Source organism: Atractosteus spatula, chromosome 2, assembly GCF_055471065.1.
Source record: "Atractosteus spatula isolate fAtrSpa1 chromosome 2, fAtrSpa1.hap1, whole genome shotgun sequence".
NCBI classification, from domain to species: domain Eukaryota; kingdom Metazoa; phylum Chordata; class Actinopteri; order Semionotiformes; family Lepisosteidae; genus Atractosteus; species Atractosteus spatula.
Window position 1 is genome coordinate 69,910,917 of NC_142707.1, and position 16,140 is coordinate 69,927,056.

At 45.3% G+C, this 16,140-nt stretch overlaps 1 protein-coding gene across 1 annotated transcript in view; it reads right to left on the reverse strand.

Annotated features, from left to right (window-relative positions):
• mdn1 (midasin AAA ATPase 1) overlaps positions 1-16,140 on the reverse strand; it is an 81,758-nt gene that overhangs the window by 28,475 nt on the left and 37,143 nt on the right. The window contains exons 43-62 of the mRNA XM_088906114.1: positions 15,705-15,960; positions 15,194-15,353; positions 13,977-14,093; positions 13,508-13,716; positions 12,388-12,536; positions 11,625-11,827; positions 10,902-11,122; positions 10,272-10,385; positions 9,548-9,677; positions 9,151-9,272; positions 8,630-8,766; positions 8,348-8,508; positions 7,887-8,007; positions 7,297-7,510; positions 5,180-5,423; positions 4,834-4,957; positions 2,979-3,146; positions 2,558-2,772; positions 1,692-2,082; positions 111-223 (exon numbers count right to left, since the gene is read on the reverse strand). Coding sequence (XP_088762240.1) covers positions 111-223; positions 1,692-2,082; positions 2,558-2,772; positions 2,979-3,146; positions 4,834-4,957; positions 5,180-5,423; positions 7,297-7,510; positions 7,887-8,007; positions 8,348-8,508; positions 8,630-8,766; positions 9,151-9,272; positions 9,548-9,677; positions 10,272-10,385; positions 10,902-11,122; positions 11,625-11,827; positions 12,388-12,536; positions 13,508-13,716; positions 13,977-14,093; positions 15,194-15,353; positions 15,705-15,960 — 3,569 coding nt within the window. The remainder of the gene's footprint in view (positions 1-110; positions 224-1,691; positions 2,083-2,557; positions 2,773-2,978; positions 3,147-4,833; positions 4,958-5,179; positions 5,424-7,296; positions 7,511-7,886; positions 8,008-8,347; positions 8,509-8,629; positions 8,767-9,150; positions 9,273-9,547; positions 9,678-10,271; positions 10,386-10,901; positions 11,123-11,624; positions 11,828-12,387; positions 12,537-13,507; positions 13,717-13,976; positions 14,094-15,193; positions 15,354-15,704; positions 15,961-16,140) is intronic.

The following is a 16,140-nucleotide window of genomic DNA, read 5'->3' on the forward strand; positions in this document are numbered from 1 at the left end:
TACGTCTCAGGAGCTGCTGTTCTGTAGGCATTGTACCCGACGATTGCGTACATGTGGATTGTGCACTTGAAAATGTGCGCGCCTATGGTGCAGCAGACTGTGTTACACACCTGATTCGGGGGTGATGGTAACTGTGAGAGATGTCCTTCTCTCCCAGCGCAGACCCGGACAGCAGCTGGGCGGACAGGCTGCGAGCTCTCCACTCTTCCTGCAGCGAGCGCAGCTGGAGCACAGACACAGAGCAGCACGGGTCAGCACAGCCCGCGCAGTGAGCAGCCATCACCCACCCCTCTGGGGCAGGAGTCTGCAGCTGCTCACAGACTCAGTTTAAGCTGCCTTTAACTGTTTTCCAGAAGAAAACCCTTGATGTCTTATACACATACATACTGTACTGTGGGAGAAATACACGTTAAGAGTTTGGGGCCTTGCGTTAACATGCAAGCTGAATGGGAACAACCATTGAAACAATAAGTGACTACATGATTTTTTAAAATCTCTTTCTACAGATTACTTCCTTCTACAATTTCTCTAGATTTTGTCACAAAGATATCTTTTTACTCCTCTTTTTTCCTCTCCCTGACCACTTTTGTTCTCTTTCTTCCACATTCACTTACATATCCGAAGAAGCAAAACGCAGCAAAACATTTTTCTCTTTCTCATTTTCTACACGACATTAGCCTTGACCTTTTACGCTACTGAAAACTGTAACACACATACTGAGCATCAAAAGAAACCACCTTTAAAACACGATAAATTTCTCTGAAAAATAAATATTTTTGCAGCGGGTGTCCCGACACGTTATTGAACAGACACAGGTAAACAGGGATGACAAACAGGAGCTCTACTATAAAAGTCACTGGCTGGCAGCATGAGTGATCAACTTTGAAGCAATATAAGCTGCACATCTGCAGCATGCTTTGCGCCAGGTTAAGGTTGCAGATGCTGCAGAGTTTCTGTCCCATTCCTCTCATACAGCTTGAAGAAGCACGTGCTCATTGTGAAGGTTTCCAGCAAAATTGGTGGACAACAACTACAGGTTTTAGACATCTACATCAAGCAAACAGTGCAGAACACTAATATAATCACTGACTGTCATGACCACCCCTTGCACAGGGAATTTGAACTCCTTCTGTCTGGGTGTGGAATCTAGATTGCCTAGATTCAAGAATAATAGAACTAAGTCAGCTTTTATTCCAGCAACCTGTTCAATTTGGACAATTGACAATCTATACGTTTATTTATTTTCTTTCTCACCATGCATTCGTTAAATATGTTGTGTTATGGCTTTTCCTGCCTTCAAAGCAAATTCCCATCCTTGACAATATTGTTAGTAAGTGAGGGTCCCAGGACTTGATCAACACAGTACCATGTAATCAGGGTGCCCGCACTCACCACAAGTAGATTTTTTACATCTACAACCGCCAGAGTCGCTCGAGCTCATCGTGGTCAGTTCAAGTAATCACAATGACACCAAAACATTTAATCAATGTCCAAAATCCATGTGCTTTAGTTTTCTAAAAATATACATACACTGAGTGATAAGCTTCTTTTGATGCTCAGTAAAAAAAAAAATCGATACAGTTTACCAGCACTACAGAAACACAAACAAACGTCTACAAAAGGTCTACAACAGAGGCACCTAAACCTGCAGCAGGCAGTTTCTGCAGAACTTTTGCGCAGACCGAACTCACCTCCTCCTGGGCGTAAGTGAGCTTGTACGCTCTTTTCACAGCAGGGTCAAAGATGGTCTGGGGTGTCCAGACCTGGACCTGCAACAGGCCCATGTTGACCCAGAACACAGCAGACCGGGCCAGGGGGGACAGCTCGCCGTCGGACAGCCTGCTCTGACTGAACTGCTGCAAGCACGTCGTCATGGTGGCAATAAAGCCTTCAGGAAGCAGGTCCGAAGAAAAGGCGTCGCCAAGCACCGACTGCACCGCGTCCACTGCCGCAGCATCTCCAGTCTCGGTCAAGCTCTTACAGCTCTGCAGAAAGCCCTCCTGGAGGTCTGGAGAGAGGAGTCCTGCCAGAGCCTGCAACTGCCTCTGCAGCACCAGCCCTTGAAGCCGGCAGTCTGTGGTCCTAGGAGGCAAAGAAACACGCTTTCCGGTCTGAACCACTGCGGACGTACTCATAACGAGGCACCGACTTGAGAGTTCTTAAAATAAAACATACTAGTGTTAAAATGGGTGCATAAAAACATAAGAAAGGGTACAAATGAGAGGAGGCCATTCACTGTTTGGTAGTTAGATCTCATCTGAGCATTCCCTGAAAGAAGCCAGGGTAGCGGCTTCAACAACACTGCCAGGTCGCTTGTACCGGACTCCCCCAGCCCCATGATTAAAGTGCCTCCTGCTCTTGATTTGAAGTGCAGTTCCACGTAGCTTCCCCTTGTGTTCCCTGGTTTGTGGGAACCACAAGGCAAAATCTTATTACGTTCAGGGCATCGGAAATCATAACGAGCGCCGGCACAGCATCACTGCGGCGTGATCACTTGCGTGTCGAGGTAACCAGGTGAAGCGACGGGCTTTTCTTTTTCCCCTCCCCAGGGCCCTACCTGAAGTCTGCCACGGAGGCGGAGGCCATGTTGGTCCACAGGAGCGTGCCGATGTCCTGCAGCTGCCTCGTCCGCTCCTTCCACTCTCCCAGAGTCACGCGGGAGCAGGAGAGCACCTCAGTGCCGGTGGGCTCCCAGCGAGCGGCCGTCTCGCAGCTGGTCAGGATCTCAAACAGACACTTGGACCACACTGCTCTGCTCATCAGGCCAGGACCCTTTGCCACAATGGAGGCACACCTCTGTTAGCAGGCCCCAGAGGACACATTTCCCATGCCCACCTCTCAAATCTTCAGCATTATTAAATTAAAAACGAATACATCCTGCTTTGAAGCAGTTTGGCGCAGTACTACTGCAAGTCCCACGAGTCACTTAAAATAGGTCTGGCTCTCATTGTTCAAAACAATGAAGTGCACCCACTCACCTTGTCTGCTGTGCTCAGCAGCGTCTGCGGCGGCTTCTGCTCCTCCTTGGACCTCAGGGGGTCCCACACCAGCCAGTGCTCGGGGTCAGAGGTCACGGCGCTGCTCCAGAACACTGCCAAGGCCTCGGACAGCAGCTCGCAGCGAAGGAACTGGAGCTCCTCCGCTGGCTGGCCAGAGACAAGACAGACAGTGAGCTAGAAGGACTACCATCAGAATGGTGAAACCTGGCCAGACAGGATCAGACTCCGGGCCAGAAAAGCAGCAAGGAGAAGGATTTAAGCCAAGCCCAGTGCTGCAGTGGACTTGCTTCCTGGTGCAAGCCTCTGCCCAAGAGGCGACTGACTGGCTCGAGCTCTACAAACTCGTAGGAAAGGCTTCCTCTAGTGATGCAATACTTCTGTTTATGGAACCTTGCACGTCAAGCGGGAACAATTTTCCCATTAACCACTGTTACCTTCCATCTTTGTTTCAGGAGTCATTTTATACCTTGATTTCATTATTGTTATTTCCATGTACAGAAGGTTTGCATGTGCAGAAATGCATTAGCATGCCTGTATCAGTATTGGCAAGAACGGACTGGGTTTTTTTGTGTTGGCATGTCTTTTAGTGTGTAGGAATGGGCGAGCGTCCTCACTAATTATTAAGGACAAGACCGTGTGCTTTGTACCTGGAAAGAGCTTTAGTTCTATAGCCTTCAAAGAATTAAATCTATCCATTTTAGTACTTCAAAACCCTTCCTGAACTGTGACTCAATGCATCTGATTTTTACCTCTAGCTTGCTGATTTGTTGCAATGTAGATCTGTTCAGCTTGGAGGCATAAGAAATTGTTCTACTCTGTAATACTCTAATTGTATCAAGCTTCGATGTTAAAAAGTGGAAGTAAAACATTTTTTTGGACTCTCACGTGACCAAAGTCAAACTGATTGTCTCTTTTTATCAGCTCTGCCACTCTCAGCTTTTGTTTTACTGCTGATGGTGTTAAAAATAGCCTAAGTAGTCAACTAAGGGACCATGGTGTCACCTTTGATCCGAGTTTTGCACTGAAAGTTTGCATATTTGCCATGTTGTGATGGTGTCTTTTAGTCAAATTTGTAAAACACTCATATATGGTCATATCTCTCCAACCTGAAACCCAGAAACGAATGCACACATTTGTCTTTTTCAGACTTGATTACTGCAATGTAATGTTTGATCATATATATACACCATACTTATCAATATTCAAATTGTTGAAAACTCAGCTGCTTGGATTTTAACTTATACTAAAATGCATCTCTCTCCTGTTTCAGCTTCCTTGTACTGGCTCCCTGTGGATTTCAGAATATAATTCACAATATTGGTCTCAATTTTAAGTACTTGAAGAGACTGGCACCTGGCTATACTGGTGAACTGTACTCTTGTGCATTTGAACTTTGACCTTATCCCATCACCGCAAGGCTGTGGAATGACCCCCCAGCCCTAACTAGATCTTGCAAGACTGTCAGTATTTTCAAATCTTACTTTTATCCACTACAGTTTAATTGTTTATTGTATGAAATGGTGTATTCACGTTTCTCTTTTCTATGAGCTCTCTACATTCTTTTACTTTTGTTTTTATTGAAAAGTGGCTCCAAATAATGTCACATCAGGCTATATATTAAAAGATCACCTGGAATACTACAAACCAGTTAGACTGGAACTTTCCTTACTGATAAAAGCAAATAGAAATTAGGGTATACTCTTGAACACCGTCTGTTGAGGTATCTTTTCGTACATATTTTCGACAACATAACTACTTCTACAAAAAACTACTAACGAGATTGTCCTACATTTTCTTTCATAGACATAACAAAGGACGGAGAGCAGTTTCTGACCTTATCACTGTTCAGTAAAAACCAGAGTCCCTGGAGCTGCTTCACATTCATAGGTGTGGAGTGCAAACAGAAGTTTATGTGCTGAGAAAGATGATTCTTCAAGGGAACGGCAAGGTTACTCTCCCTAGGGTAAAGATGGAATAAGAAATGAAAGCGGGCAATTCCGAAGCCTCAGTGAACAGGATGAGGAGGTCCTGAAAAAACTACGCAAATAACTGTAATCATAACTTAAAATTCTATACAATATCATAAGTCCTCAAAATTAAAAAAAAAGAAGAGTATGAATGAAGTGGCTGTGACTCCACCAGTCAACACGGTGAAAGGAGGAGGCTGGAGTGGCTCATACCCCTGCGGGGCAGACAGCTCCAGCAGGTCCGCTGTCAGCCGGTACTGACTCAGGACGGCCAGGTGCTCCAGCAGAGGCCACAGCTGCGTCCTTCGGCAGAGCTGCCGGAGGGAGGCCTCGCTGGCCGGGCGGGGGTCCCCGACGCCCCCGTCCTGTTTCTGGCTTGAGCTGGGGGGGATCAGGCCCGTCGAGGTCATTTCTGACTGCCGGAGCTCCACGGAGGACCTGAGCACCTCTGAAATTTCTTCATGCCGCAATTAAATGAGATAGAAACGGGAAAAAATAAGGCAGAGAATTTAATAATTTGGGTTTCATTGCATAGACTTGGTAAAGCAGTAGAAAAATTAGAAACAGTAGAAAAACGACCGAGAATAAGGCTGTTTCTATTTACTAATCAATATCCATTTCTTTTACTAGATGTGGACAGCACAGTCAGAAGTACACTGAAAGTCTTGTGTGACTTGCAAAGTATCTCTTTTAATTAAAGAATAAAGTACAGTTTAATGGTATTACCTAATGGGTATTAACATCTGTGGTTGTGATGAAGCAATCAAAAGTAAATTCACATCTCTAAAGATAAAAACTATCGATAATTATCAATAACAATCAGTGCAAAAAACATGACTTTTGTGTAAATATGAAGCGTTTCCATGCAAACACAAAGTCTAGTCCCGAGTCAGAATTTTCTGATCCTATGCTTATCCTGAAAATAACATGAGCTTGTTTGCATCTTTCCTTGATTTCATTAATATCACACGAACACCTACAAAATGTACAATCACACGGCATTCAATAACTATACGACATACACCTATACCTCTTTTAACAAATGTTGATTTGATGAAAATGCGATACTAACACGCATGTGAATTGTTACCCACAGTTTAAATAGCGAAAGCCAACTTCGAAACCGTGAAGAAGCACTATTTAGAAAAATTTCGAAACCTCCTCCAAAAGTAGAGAATGAAGAGGAAGGCATCATAGGAAGGTTTCATATCGAGTGTCCTTCCTCTAACCAGTGTGGGTGAGAGCCCGCGCAGAGCCTCTGGAGCGGCTGGAGAGACATGTGTGAGGCAGTTCAATATGCATGGCTTCATGCGTTGTGTGCGCTTACTTTTCTTAAGAATGCTTGTGGTTTAGACTTTATTATGGACCCTAAAGGGGTTAAGAAAATGAAAATTGTGAGTGTGTGTGTAATTACATAAAAAATGAAGAGGATACTGTACAGTATGGTAATGTACGGTACTTAGGTATAATTAATGATGTCCAACAACTGCAGGTAAGCAGTGTATTTTATTACTAAAAAAACCACAAACCACAGTATGAGTGTTAGTTATTAATGCTTCTTTTGTCAGTTTTGGTGAAAAAAGTAAAAGTAAGGGTGACATTTACGTGGTCTGGAACAGATAATTTTTCCCTATAAGAAATAACGAAAAGAGGTTTTTCTTTTTATGAATTTTTTCTATATGAAACAGTTTCTCAGAACAAATTCATTATACCATTTAATTAATGAAATCATATTTTAATGTCATTGTATTATGGCCATTTAGCTAATTAAATGTTAGAGCTCTTTAAAACTTCTCCACTTCGACGGGTTTTAAATCGTTTGAATGATGTTTGAAATGATTCTTGAGCTAAAATCGTCACTTAAAACGCAAACTGGACCCGACTTTTTATCTCACACCTCATTGACTTCATCTACTGGTCATCCCCTTCAGCTACAGAGTTCTGAATGACCACTCAGGGACACTAGAGGCAACTGGACTGGCAAATATATAATTTAATTGAGGTTACTGGGTCACTAGGATATAATATTGAGAAGGTGTGATGAAAGAATTAAATATCTCAAATTGTATTACATGGCACATTTGTGTTTCTACGCTCCACTTAGTCCAGATAAACACAGACTTGAAGCATAAAAAACACAGCATTGCACACTCTGCTGTGCTGCTGACGCTCTGCGCAAGCCGCCAGTGTAGAGTGAGTCATTGGCTCCAAAGGTTTTGTAACAGGAGGGACAGGGAGATGTCAAGTGAAGTAAACAAAAATCTTGTCAAAAGCACGACTCGAGTGAATCAGCCCAGAAAGGGCTCCGGCTGTCGATTTACAGCAGTTACCCGCGCAGTGGGGCTCTGGGCGATGGTTGGCTTGCAGAACCAGGCCCCAGGCTTCCAGAAGGCCTTTCTTGGTGCTCAAGCCCATAGCTGCTTCTTCCAGCCTGCGGATCTCCTGGCTCCACTGGGATCCGGTCCGCTCCGGCCTGAGACGGCACACATCCAGCAAGCTGCTCAGGACCCTCAGCTGAGAGGCGCACTCGGCAACAGACTCCGCCTTGATGGGCGAGAAAAAGAAACTGCGCGCTTAGAACTGCCCGGTCAATGGACAAGGTCCGGTCCAGTGCAAATCCAGTCTGGCCGTGGGGAAAAAAAATCAAAAACTGAATGAATTTGTAAAGCGCCAGCCCTTAAGGGACATCGGACAGGCTTTATCTTCTTCTCTTTCACATCAGCCTTTCTTTTATGTCTCCCTGCGACACACTTTAGACTAAGCAATGCGTTTGTAGAGCCCTTAAGATGTGAGACACGGCAAAAGACACAGTGTGCATTATCGGCAGCTTCTCCGCCTTTCCTCCCGACTGCTTCACAAACCCGGAAATGAGTGACGACAGTTGTGTGTACCGTCAGCGTCAGCCACACATTTGAAATACCTTAAATGGAAGAGGTTTGCCCAGAACCTTCTGTATTCCTTTCACAGCAGAGTACACACAAGTGGGACTGGAGAGTAATTTCTGAATGTTTGTAGATACTGACTGAACCTCCTGTTCACACCTATTGGGGGAAAAAAAAAGATGAAGGATGCAATGGAAATCTGAACGGTTTGCCATTAGTTGCCGGCAAAAACGAAATCAAGCAGCTTTCCATGCTCATTTCCACAGACCGTCAAACAAAACCAATTCGATTTCCTTCAGGAAATATTAACAATGCAGGGAAGCTCAGGCATACAACGCACATCTGAATGTCTTATTGATTTTGTGCCTTTTTTGTCTCCTTATGACACATAAATATAATAGAAAATATGTAGTATTACAGATATCTCCACAAGCAGACACACAGGCTGCTAGTCTGACCCTGCTTTGGATTTTGAACCCATACTTATTGATGTACTCACTCATACTTATTTGGTCCCACCAGGAGCCGGGGCAGTTTATCGACAAGGTGTTTCTGCACCCACTGCCAGTGCAGCGACAGCAGGGCGATGCCCTGAGGGTCTGCCGCGACCGAGCTCGAGACGGCCCAGAAGCGGTCTCGCCACTGCAGGAGGCCCAGGACCTGCGGGAGGAGGAACCTGAATGAATTAATGAATAATGCCGGGTCTGGGCACTGCCAGCGGCAGCCAATCTCTCGGACTGAGGTTGGGAATGCAGAAGAAACGTTTAAAGCTTGCACTGACCTCAAACATCACATCGTCCGCGAGCAGCGTGTCTTGACTAGCCCGGACGCACTGTAGCATGCAGGCGTCCCACCGGTCAAAGAAAGAGCGCAGGTGGGCCAGCACCGGATGAGGCAGGTGACCAAAGTCTACTGTCCCTTTCAGGTCAAAACAAACATGCCTAAGTGGTCCATCTGTAGACCTTTAAATAACTGCAGTCCCTGAACTGCCAGTCTGCACAAAAATCAGGTTATCCAGGATCAATGGTAATAACGGTTTGTCAATTAACTGGTAAAAACAAAAGGTTTTCCCATAGAAAACAGTGGACGTATAATAAAAAAACAAGATTATGATATCAACGCTAGATTTACTTGGCCTGGAACAAAAGGGGCATTATGCCACTACTTTGAATCAAGACCTAAAATGCTAAACAAAGACAAGTACCAAAATATTACCAGAAAAATGTAATTTAATGTGGTCAATAAACGTTTTTTTTTTCCCCATATCCTCTACATCTACAGAATTTCTTTGTGTTGGTTTACCTTTACAGAAGGCAGTTGATAATCTCAAGGCACTGTTCGGAGCGGATTTCTTAGCAGCAAGACAACCCAGAAGCACCTGTTCTTTATGGGCCTGCTCCTCTCTGTCCATTAGAAGAATCGTCCTTTAAAAAACAAACAGAGGTGTAGGAATTCAGTCGTTTAATTATTAGTAAGTCATTTAGCACCATTAATACTCCAATACTCTTCACTGGTTTTCCAAATCTGGACTATTTACCAAACATGATCTGGAAGCCTACAACATAATCAGGTTTGTATTAGTACCAGTGTGATCAGCACACATTGGGACAACAATTAGCTCTTTCAACTAACACACTCTACACTAAGTGTAAACCAGAAGTTCCAGTGACCTATGAGGAGAATGGAAAATACTACAGACCTGTTTGTTACTGAATTCAGGAACTCCAGGTACTCCATGTAGCTTTCCTGAGACCCAAAGTTGAAAGAGGTTGTTAAAATATCCAGGTACTGTTTGTTCCACCGCATGTCCAACAAAACCCTGCTGTCATCTGCAAAAGAGAAGGGAAAATGTACAGTATATACACGTTGTATTATCACAGCTCTATAGTAGGAAAACAGGCGATTTCAAGTAACTAATAAGTCTGCAATGAGCATTTATGAAACAAAGTATCTGGGGATTTAATATTGCTTCCGTCTTTATGAAACGCCAAACAACAGCCTTTTAGTCTTGCAATTAGGATCTCATTTACTTTTTAAATTAATTACATTTGGTTAAAAAAACCCCATAAGAATATCAGTACCACACACAACGCGCTATTACTCATTTACATCTTTCAAATAATCACTAGCTTTGTTGCCTCACGGACACGAAGGCTGATATACAGATTGTACAGTTTCACCTACAATTTCTGTTAACTACAAAATCGTGACCGGAAGACCATCTGTACTTTAGGAGACGTACACGTTTAACTTTTCTTCACATCGATGTTATTGAAACAGAGCAGAAAGTAAGCACAACTGAAAGTCAATGATTCTGACTGCCAGCATGTTTCTCTGGTTCAAAGGACAAAGCAGTCCAGCGCAGAGGATGGCATTCTGGGAGTTCATCGTATTCCACACAGAGGATCAGGGTGATGGATTACCTTTAGCGTGGGACTGCAGGAGGCCGATCAGATGTTTGCCCTCTTCACTCAGTTTACTGGAGAAAGCTGCTTTCAGAGCCTTGACCCCTGCCTCCAGCTGGATGTGGACCAAATCTGCAAGACAGAATATGCATCTCCTAAGCAACACCTGCCTCTGTGACAGGCACACCGAAGACAGTACGATGTGCAGGGCTAAAAAGAAAGACTTGTGCTAGGAATACTGCTCAGTCCCCGAGAAACAAAGCTATAATGGGATCTGTACAGTATACAACCAGAAGTAACATAGATTGGTTTTAATTACATATAGAAAATAAAATTCTAATATTCATCATTATAAGCAGAAGAGGAGATGAAAATAGAGGTGTACACATTACACTGTTCTCAGACTTGAACTCCGCATTCCCCTTACAGTAAAAACATGCGAACCCACGTTCAGCGTTTCCATTCAGAAAATGCTTGGGTGAGCTATAACCAGGTTTCACCTTGGCTGCAATATCCTTTTCATACTACTTTTTTGCTAAACCGTTCCGCCCCCAAGTAAAGCCTGGTACACTGGCACGTGATCACGAGGTTCGGTGGCCCAAAGCTTTGGGGATCTTTGAGGGATTCACGGTCGCCGTGAAGACGCACCTGGGGCGTGTTTGTGGCTCCTGGACAGGTGAGAGAGCCAGCTGGCCCTGAGGAGACAGTCGCCGTGGGAGGCCCTCTCGGTGACCAGCCTCACGGCTGCTGGCAGCAGGCGGAGGGCCTCGCCTTCGGGGTCCGCCGCGCCCCCTCCCACAAACACCTGGCCCTCCAGACTGCCGCCCTGCAGGGCTCTCCGCATGTCGCTCAGGCTCAGGGGACAGGTCCTGGGGAGGTCAGAGAGAACTACTACACCTAACCCGAAATGACATACTCTCACACTTCCGCCCACACTTGCAAATATGAAGCAATTAAATGAACTTCTGCTCCTAGTCCTGCAATGCAAATATAATTCATTTGGACTTACTAGGCCCTACCATGTGTTTATTGTTCTGCGCATTTAATTGTTCAGTAGTAGCCATTGTAGGTTGTTGTACAGTCATTATTTATTATTTACTGTTTTGTAATGTATTGTGCACATTGCGTGAAAGTGTTGTACTGTGCAGTGCAGATATGAATCCCAATGCACATGTACATATGGCAAAGTAAACTCCTCTCTCTCGCTCCTTCTGCTATTAGATACATTACTTTTTCAAGCTACATAACCCTGGCAAAAAATGTGAAAGGCATAAAAATCTGAACAAGCTCAAATACAGTTTTGATGTTTTTGCACCTATAGAGCCAGCGATGAAAAGACTCTCCACAGCGCAGGGCTATCACACCACGTACCTCTTTCCCGAAAGGCTCAGCGTGGTCAGACAGAAGGACAGAACCTGTCCATCTCTCCGGACGGTGGAGAAACAGGAGTCCTCAGCTGCCTGCACGGCTGAAGAGAGCCCGTCTGGCCAAACACCAGCGCACAGCAGGCCATCTCCCCAGGAGGCGTCGGAGGCCATGGTCGAGACGTGCTTCTCTATGATCGCCGCAGCTTGCTGGAAGCAGGAGGAGCGCAAACGTACCGCGTTACCGCAACAGGACTGCTAAAGAAAACTACCAGAAGCGTTTGACACAGAAGCTAAATGATACCAACTGATACAGAAAACCCACTGCTTTACTCTTTCTCTCCAGATTGGACTGCAAACAAAGACTCCTTTATTTCATGGTTTATACTGTCATGACATCTACGGCCGTCACATCACTAAAAAAAAACATGGAAGCCGCTGATCTTTTTTTAAATCAACATCGTTTGGGATTTAAACTGACCGATTTGGACACACATTAATGCAGACATATTCCAATGGGAAAAAAAAATAGCTAAAAAACGCCAATTTCAACATGCTGAAATGTAGACTATCATTGATGCCGCCCCTTATAAAATGATGTTGTGAAGACGGAAAACATTTGATACCACAGAAGTAAACAGTATTCACACGGCATCATGCAGGTAGAGTATTGTAGCTGGCTGCCTGTATGCCAGCGGATCACGGCGAGCTGTGGGAGGGATCTCGCAGTGAAACGAAGATGCTGAATTGCATGGACTGAGTGCGGATACCTTCTGGCTGGACGGGGATCGCTGGCAGAGCGAGTACACTTCTCTGCAGGCCTGCTGGAGGGCGCTGGGCAAGCTCCGGCCTCTCTGCAGCTGACTGTTCAGCAGGGCAGCAGCATGAAGCAAAGAGGAGACCGAGGAGGCTGGAGAGCCTGCAAACACAAATGGGCGTGATCGGACATGAGCATCCCAACCCAGAGAGGAACAAGGGCGCTGGCACACGCTCCTATATTTGTTTGTAAACTTTTTCCAGTTTGAAATGACAGTTTTGTATGTTACACCGAGGGCCGTCTCAAGGAGGGGGAGAATCCCCAAACGCATAGAAATATAAATCCATACTTGTTTAAAAATTTTAATAACGCGAACACAAAACTCTAATTTTAACTCCAGGTGAAATCTAAAGTTAGCGGGAGAGCAGGTGCTTTATTCAGAACTGGAGGCGTGTCCCGCGATAACTACGTCATGGGCCATGAGCTGCAAGCTAAGAGTGATTACGGCAGAACTAAACTACCTGGGAAAAAAGTTAGCCGGTGGAAAATGGCGAGCACAAGCAGAGATTGGGACAGATTTAGAAAATCCGACAGCGGGTGCGAGAAAAGAAAAAAGGAAGCAGAAGAGGGAGGATGCAAATGTGGCCCTTAAAGGGTCTTCGGAAAGGTTCGTCGTAAAAACCAGGAGAAACGAAACAACGACAAGAATGCTGGCATTGAGACACCCGAAGGTACCGATTGCATTAGCAACAACGGCAATTGGTAGTCCTGTTCAGTTGTGTATGTCTGTTTGCGCAGGCCAGTCAGGCAGCTATTTCATCACCTCAACGCTGCTCTCAGCCACCACCACTACACACAAGAACCCGCCCACCCTGGGCCCCACGACACCAACCCCGCCCTGGGCCCCGCGACACCAGCCCCGCCCACCCCTTGAGACGGCCCTGGTTACACCACCCAGCTTGTACTCATGTGGGTTGCTTGTCAGCTGTTTCTGGCCACCATACATATAAACTGAGCACCAGTGGACGTGCTCCCTCAGCACATGAATCCTGCTGGTCTCTTTGACACACTTCCAAGATAAACTCCGTATGTGAAGCACTGACACTTGATAGTTACTCCTTCCTCCAACTCACCCAAGATGGTGTCTTTGATCTCCGCATGCACCGCAGACAGCAGGTTACATGTGCAGTCTCCGGTCACGCCAGCCGCATGCAGCACCGTCTTCAGATCCTGGGGGTCCCAGGGGGCTCCCTCGCTCTCTCCGGGAATGTATATCTCCACTCCTCGATTCCTCATGGCACGGGAGATCTCTCCATGGACAGGATCCATGGTGAGAAACAGTCTGAAGGGGGGAGAAGCAACCAGGAAGGGCTTGGAATGCAAACATCACGCAAAAATGACGAGTAGCTGCACAAGAATGCCAGCACATTTTAGACAAAAATGTACTCGTGATCAAATTCTTCCGAGAAGGATACTGTGTGAAATCAACGGAACGCAAGTAACCCGGTCAGGGTCTCGCTCAGTGTTACGGCTCGCCTGCTCGAGATGGAAAAAGGCATCACCGTCCTTTGCAATGAACCCGTGTTCCTCCCAGCAGCTCACCTGAAGTTGGGGTGCGGTGTGATGGTAGGGGTCGTGCCGTCAATAACGCCGCGCTCGCTGACGGAGAGCGCCCCGCCGGGTTCCAGCAGAGCGTTCAAGCGGTCCAGCACAGAGGGGCTGCACAGAGCACAAGAGTCACCACTGTCAAAGTGGCGCAGAACGCACACCAACAAAAACCGTGCAAGGAAAACAGCTGGTAAAGACCATGCTGCCACAAAAGTGTTCTTTCCGTTTTACAGACCGAGTCCTCCTCGACAGTTTATTAATTGATTATTAATTCATTAGAAAGCACTTTACATCCCTAAGAAACCCGAAGAATATGACAAATTTATTGCATAATTTAATTTTACAGGAAGGGTCCTCTTCATATACCGCTGAAGTGCGGGGCCCAGCTGGGTGACGCGTGGCAGCTGCATCGTCCGGCAGCTCCACTACACTGTGTGTCAGGTGACGAAACATGAAATTCGTGTATCAACAGAATTATGAGATGGCTTTATGTTTGCCAAATTGTTTAAGTCCAGAGTAGAAATTAGCTTTGTCCCCAGGGTTATTACCCCTACACATTTAAACACTGCAAAGACTAAAGTAGTCCCATTCAAAGGAGTGAATGTCCTACTGTCTACAGCCACCTTGACCTTGCTGGGACTGTGGTTCAGACATTCTGGTCCAAAGAGAAGAATTCTATCTTGTCTTCTGGTGCAATTCAATTCCACTCACAACTGTTAATGGGAATTTCATTAGAGTTCCCAGTACTGACCAAGCCTTGCTCGACTTCTGAGATCCGACACTAGTGTCAAAAATACAATCTTCAAGGATATATCAGGAAAACCCACAATTTTCCACTCCTTCCAGCCCTACCGTTCTTATTACAGAGATCTATTGCAATTACAAGGGTTTGTTGGAATTACAAGGGTTTGATATAGCTATACCAACTTGTTTTTCCATGGTAGAGATTCTTCCAAATACTTCAAAATCCCTATAAAATGCACAGTACTCAAAAGAATCCGTTAATTATCAGAAAATGTGCTTATTCCTGGCAAGTGTTGCAGCAGCCCATTCTGGAAGCACAGGGCACAAGGCAGAACTATACCAACGAACACGAACAGACAGACAATTTAGAGACGCTGAGTGATTTGCTTAACAGCCCTGCTGAAATTTCAAATCAGATTTAAACCGATAACCTCCAGAGTGGGTAATGTCATCCATTTGCTCCTCACCTGCAGAAGTTGACATTGTCCATGAGTAGCCAGTCACCGGCTTGGAGGGCCTGAATCAGCATCCCATCAATCCACTCAAAAGTACCATGAAGGTGACCACCCACGACCTGACGGTGCTTTTCCTTGAACTGCAGGAAGCTGGGTACCAGCTTGGACATGTCTGCAAACGTTCAGCAGGTGAAGTTAGAGATGAACCGTTTCAAAGAGCATGGGAAGCAGATGGAGTTACGAGCTCACATTGACAAGCGTGATCTTAAAGCACAACACAGAATGAAAAATGTCACCATCTCTTCAGTTTGTCATTAAGTTTAAAAGGCCAATTTTCAACGGAAATATTTATGTAAAGCAAATATTTTAGATCTCTTCTGGTAATTTTCCATTTCAAAACATCAAGATGTTTAAGCCTCACCGCAATGACTGAAAGGTTGGTTTCACGTGAGCAAAAACAAATCTTTCCCCCAAGGAATGAGAGCAAGAATCTTTCGAGAATATTTTTCATATTTCCATTCACCTGTAAAAACCTTTAGCTTGGTGTTGAGTTTCTGCAACAACGAGATTATGGCCTCCAGTTCATTGAGGGCCTCAGTGCTGACTCCACTCTGTTGCTGGTCTTTTTTTTGGCCCTTGCGGAAATCACTCCATTTCTTTAACAGGTGCTCAGTGTCCGGAACAGCCTCGTCTAGAGACAGAAGGCCTCTTCTGGTTACCACAGCAACAACATAGTCCACGCTCTCCAAAAGCTGCTGCCAGGGTCGCATGAGATCCACCTTCGGGTCAAAAACAGGAAGAGACAAGCTGGTGTCTCCATTACAGCAGCAGGACATACAAGCAGAACAGACAGCAAGTGCAGATTAACTTCTGTCAATCCATTAGAGCTCAGCTGAGACACCAAATAAAGTCAACTCAGCAGAATCCCGAATCATCTGAAAAGTCCAACCAGACATTTC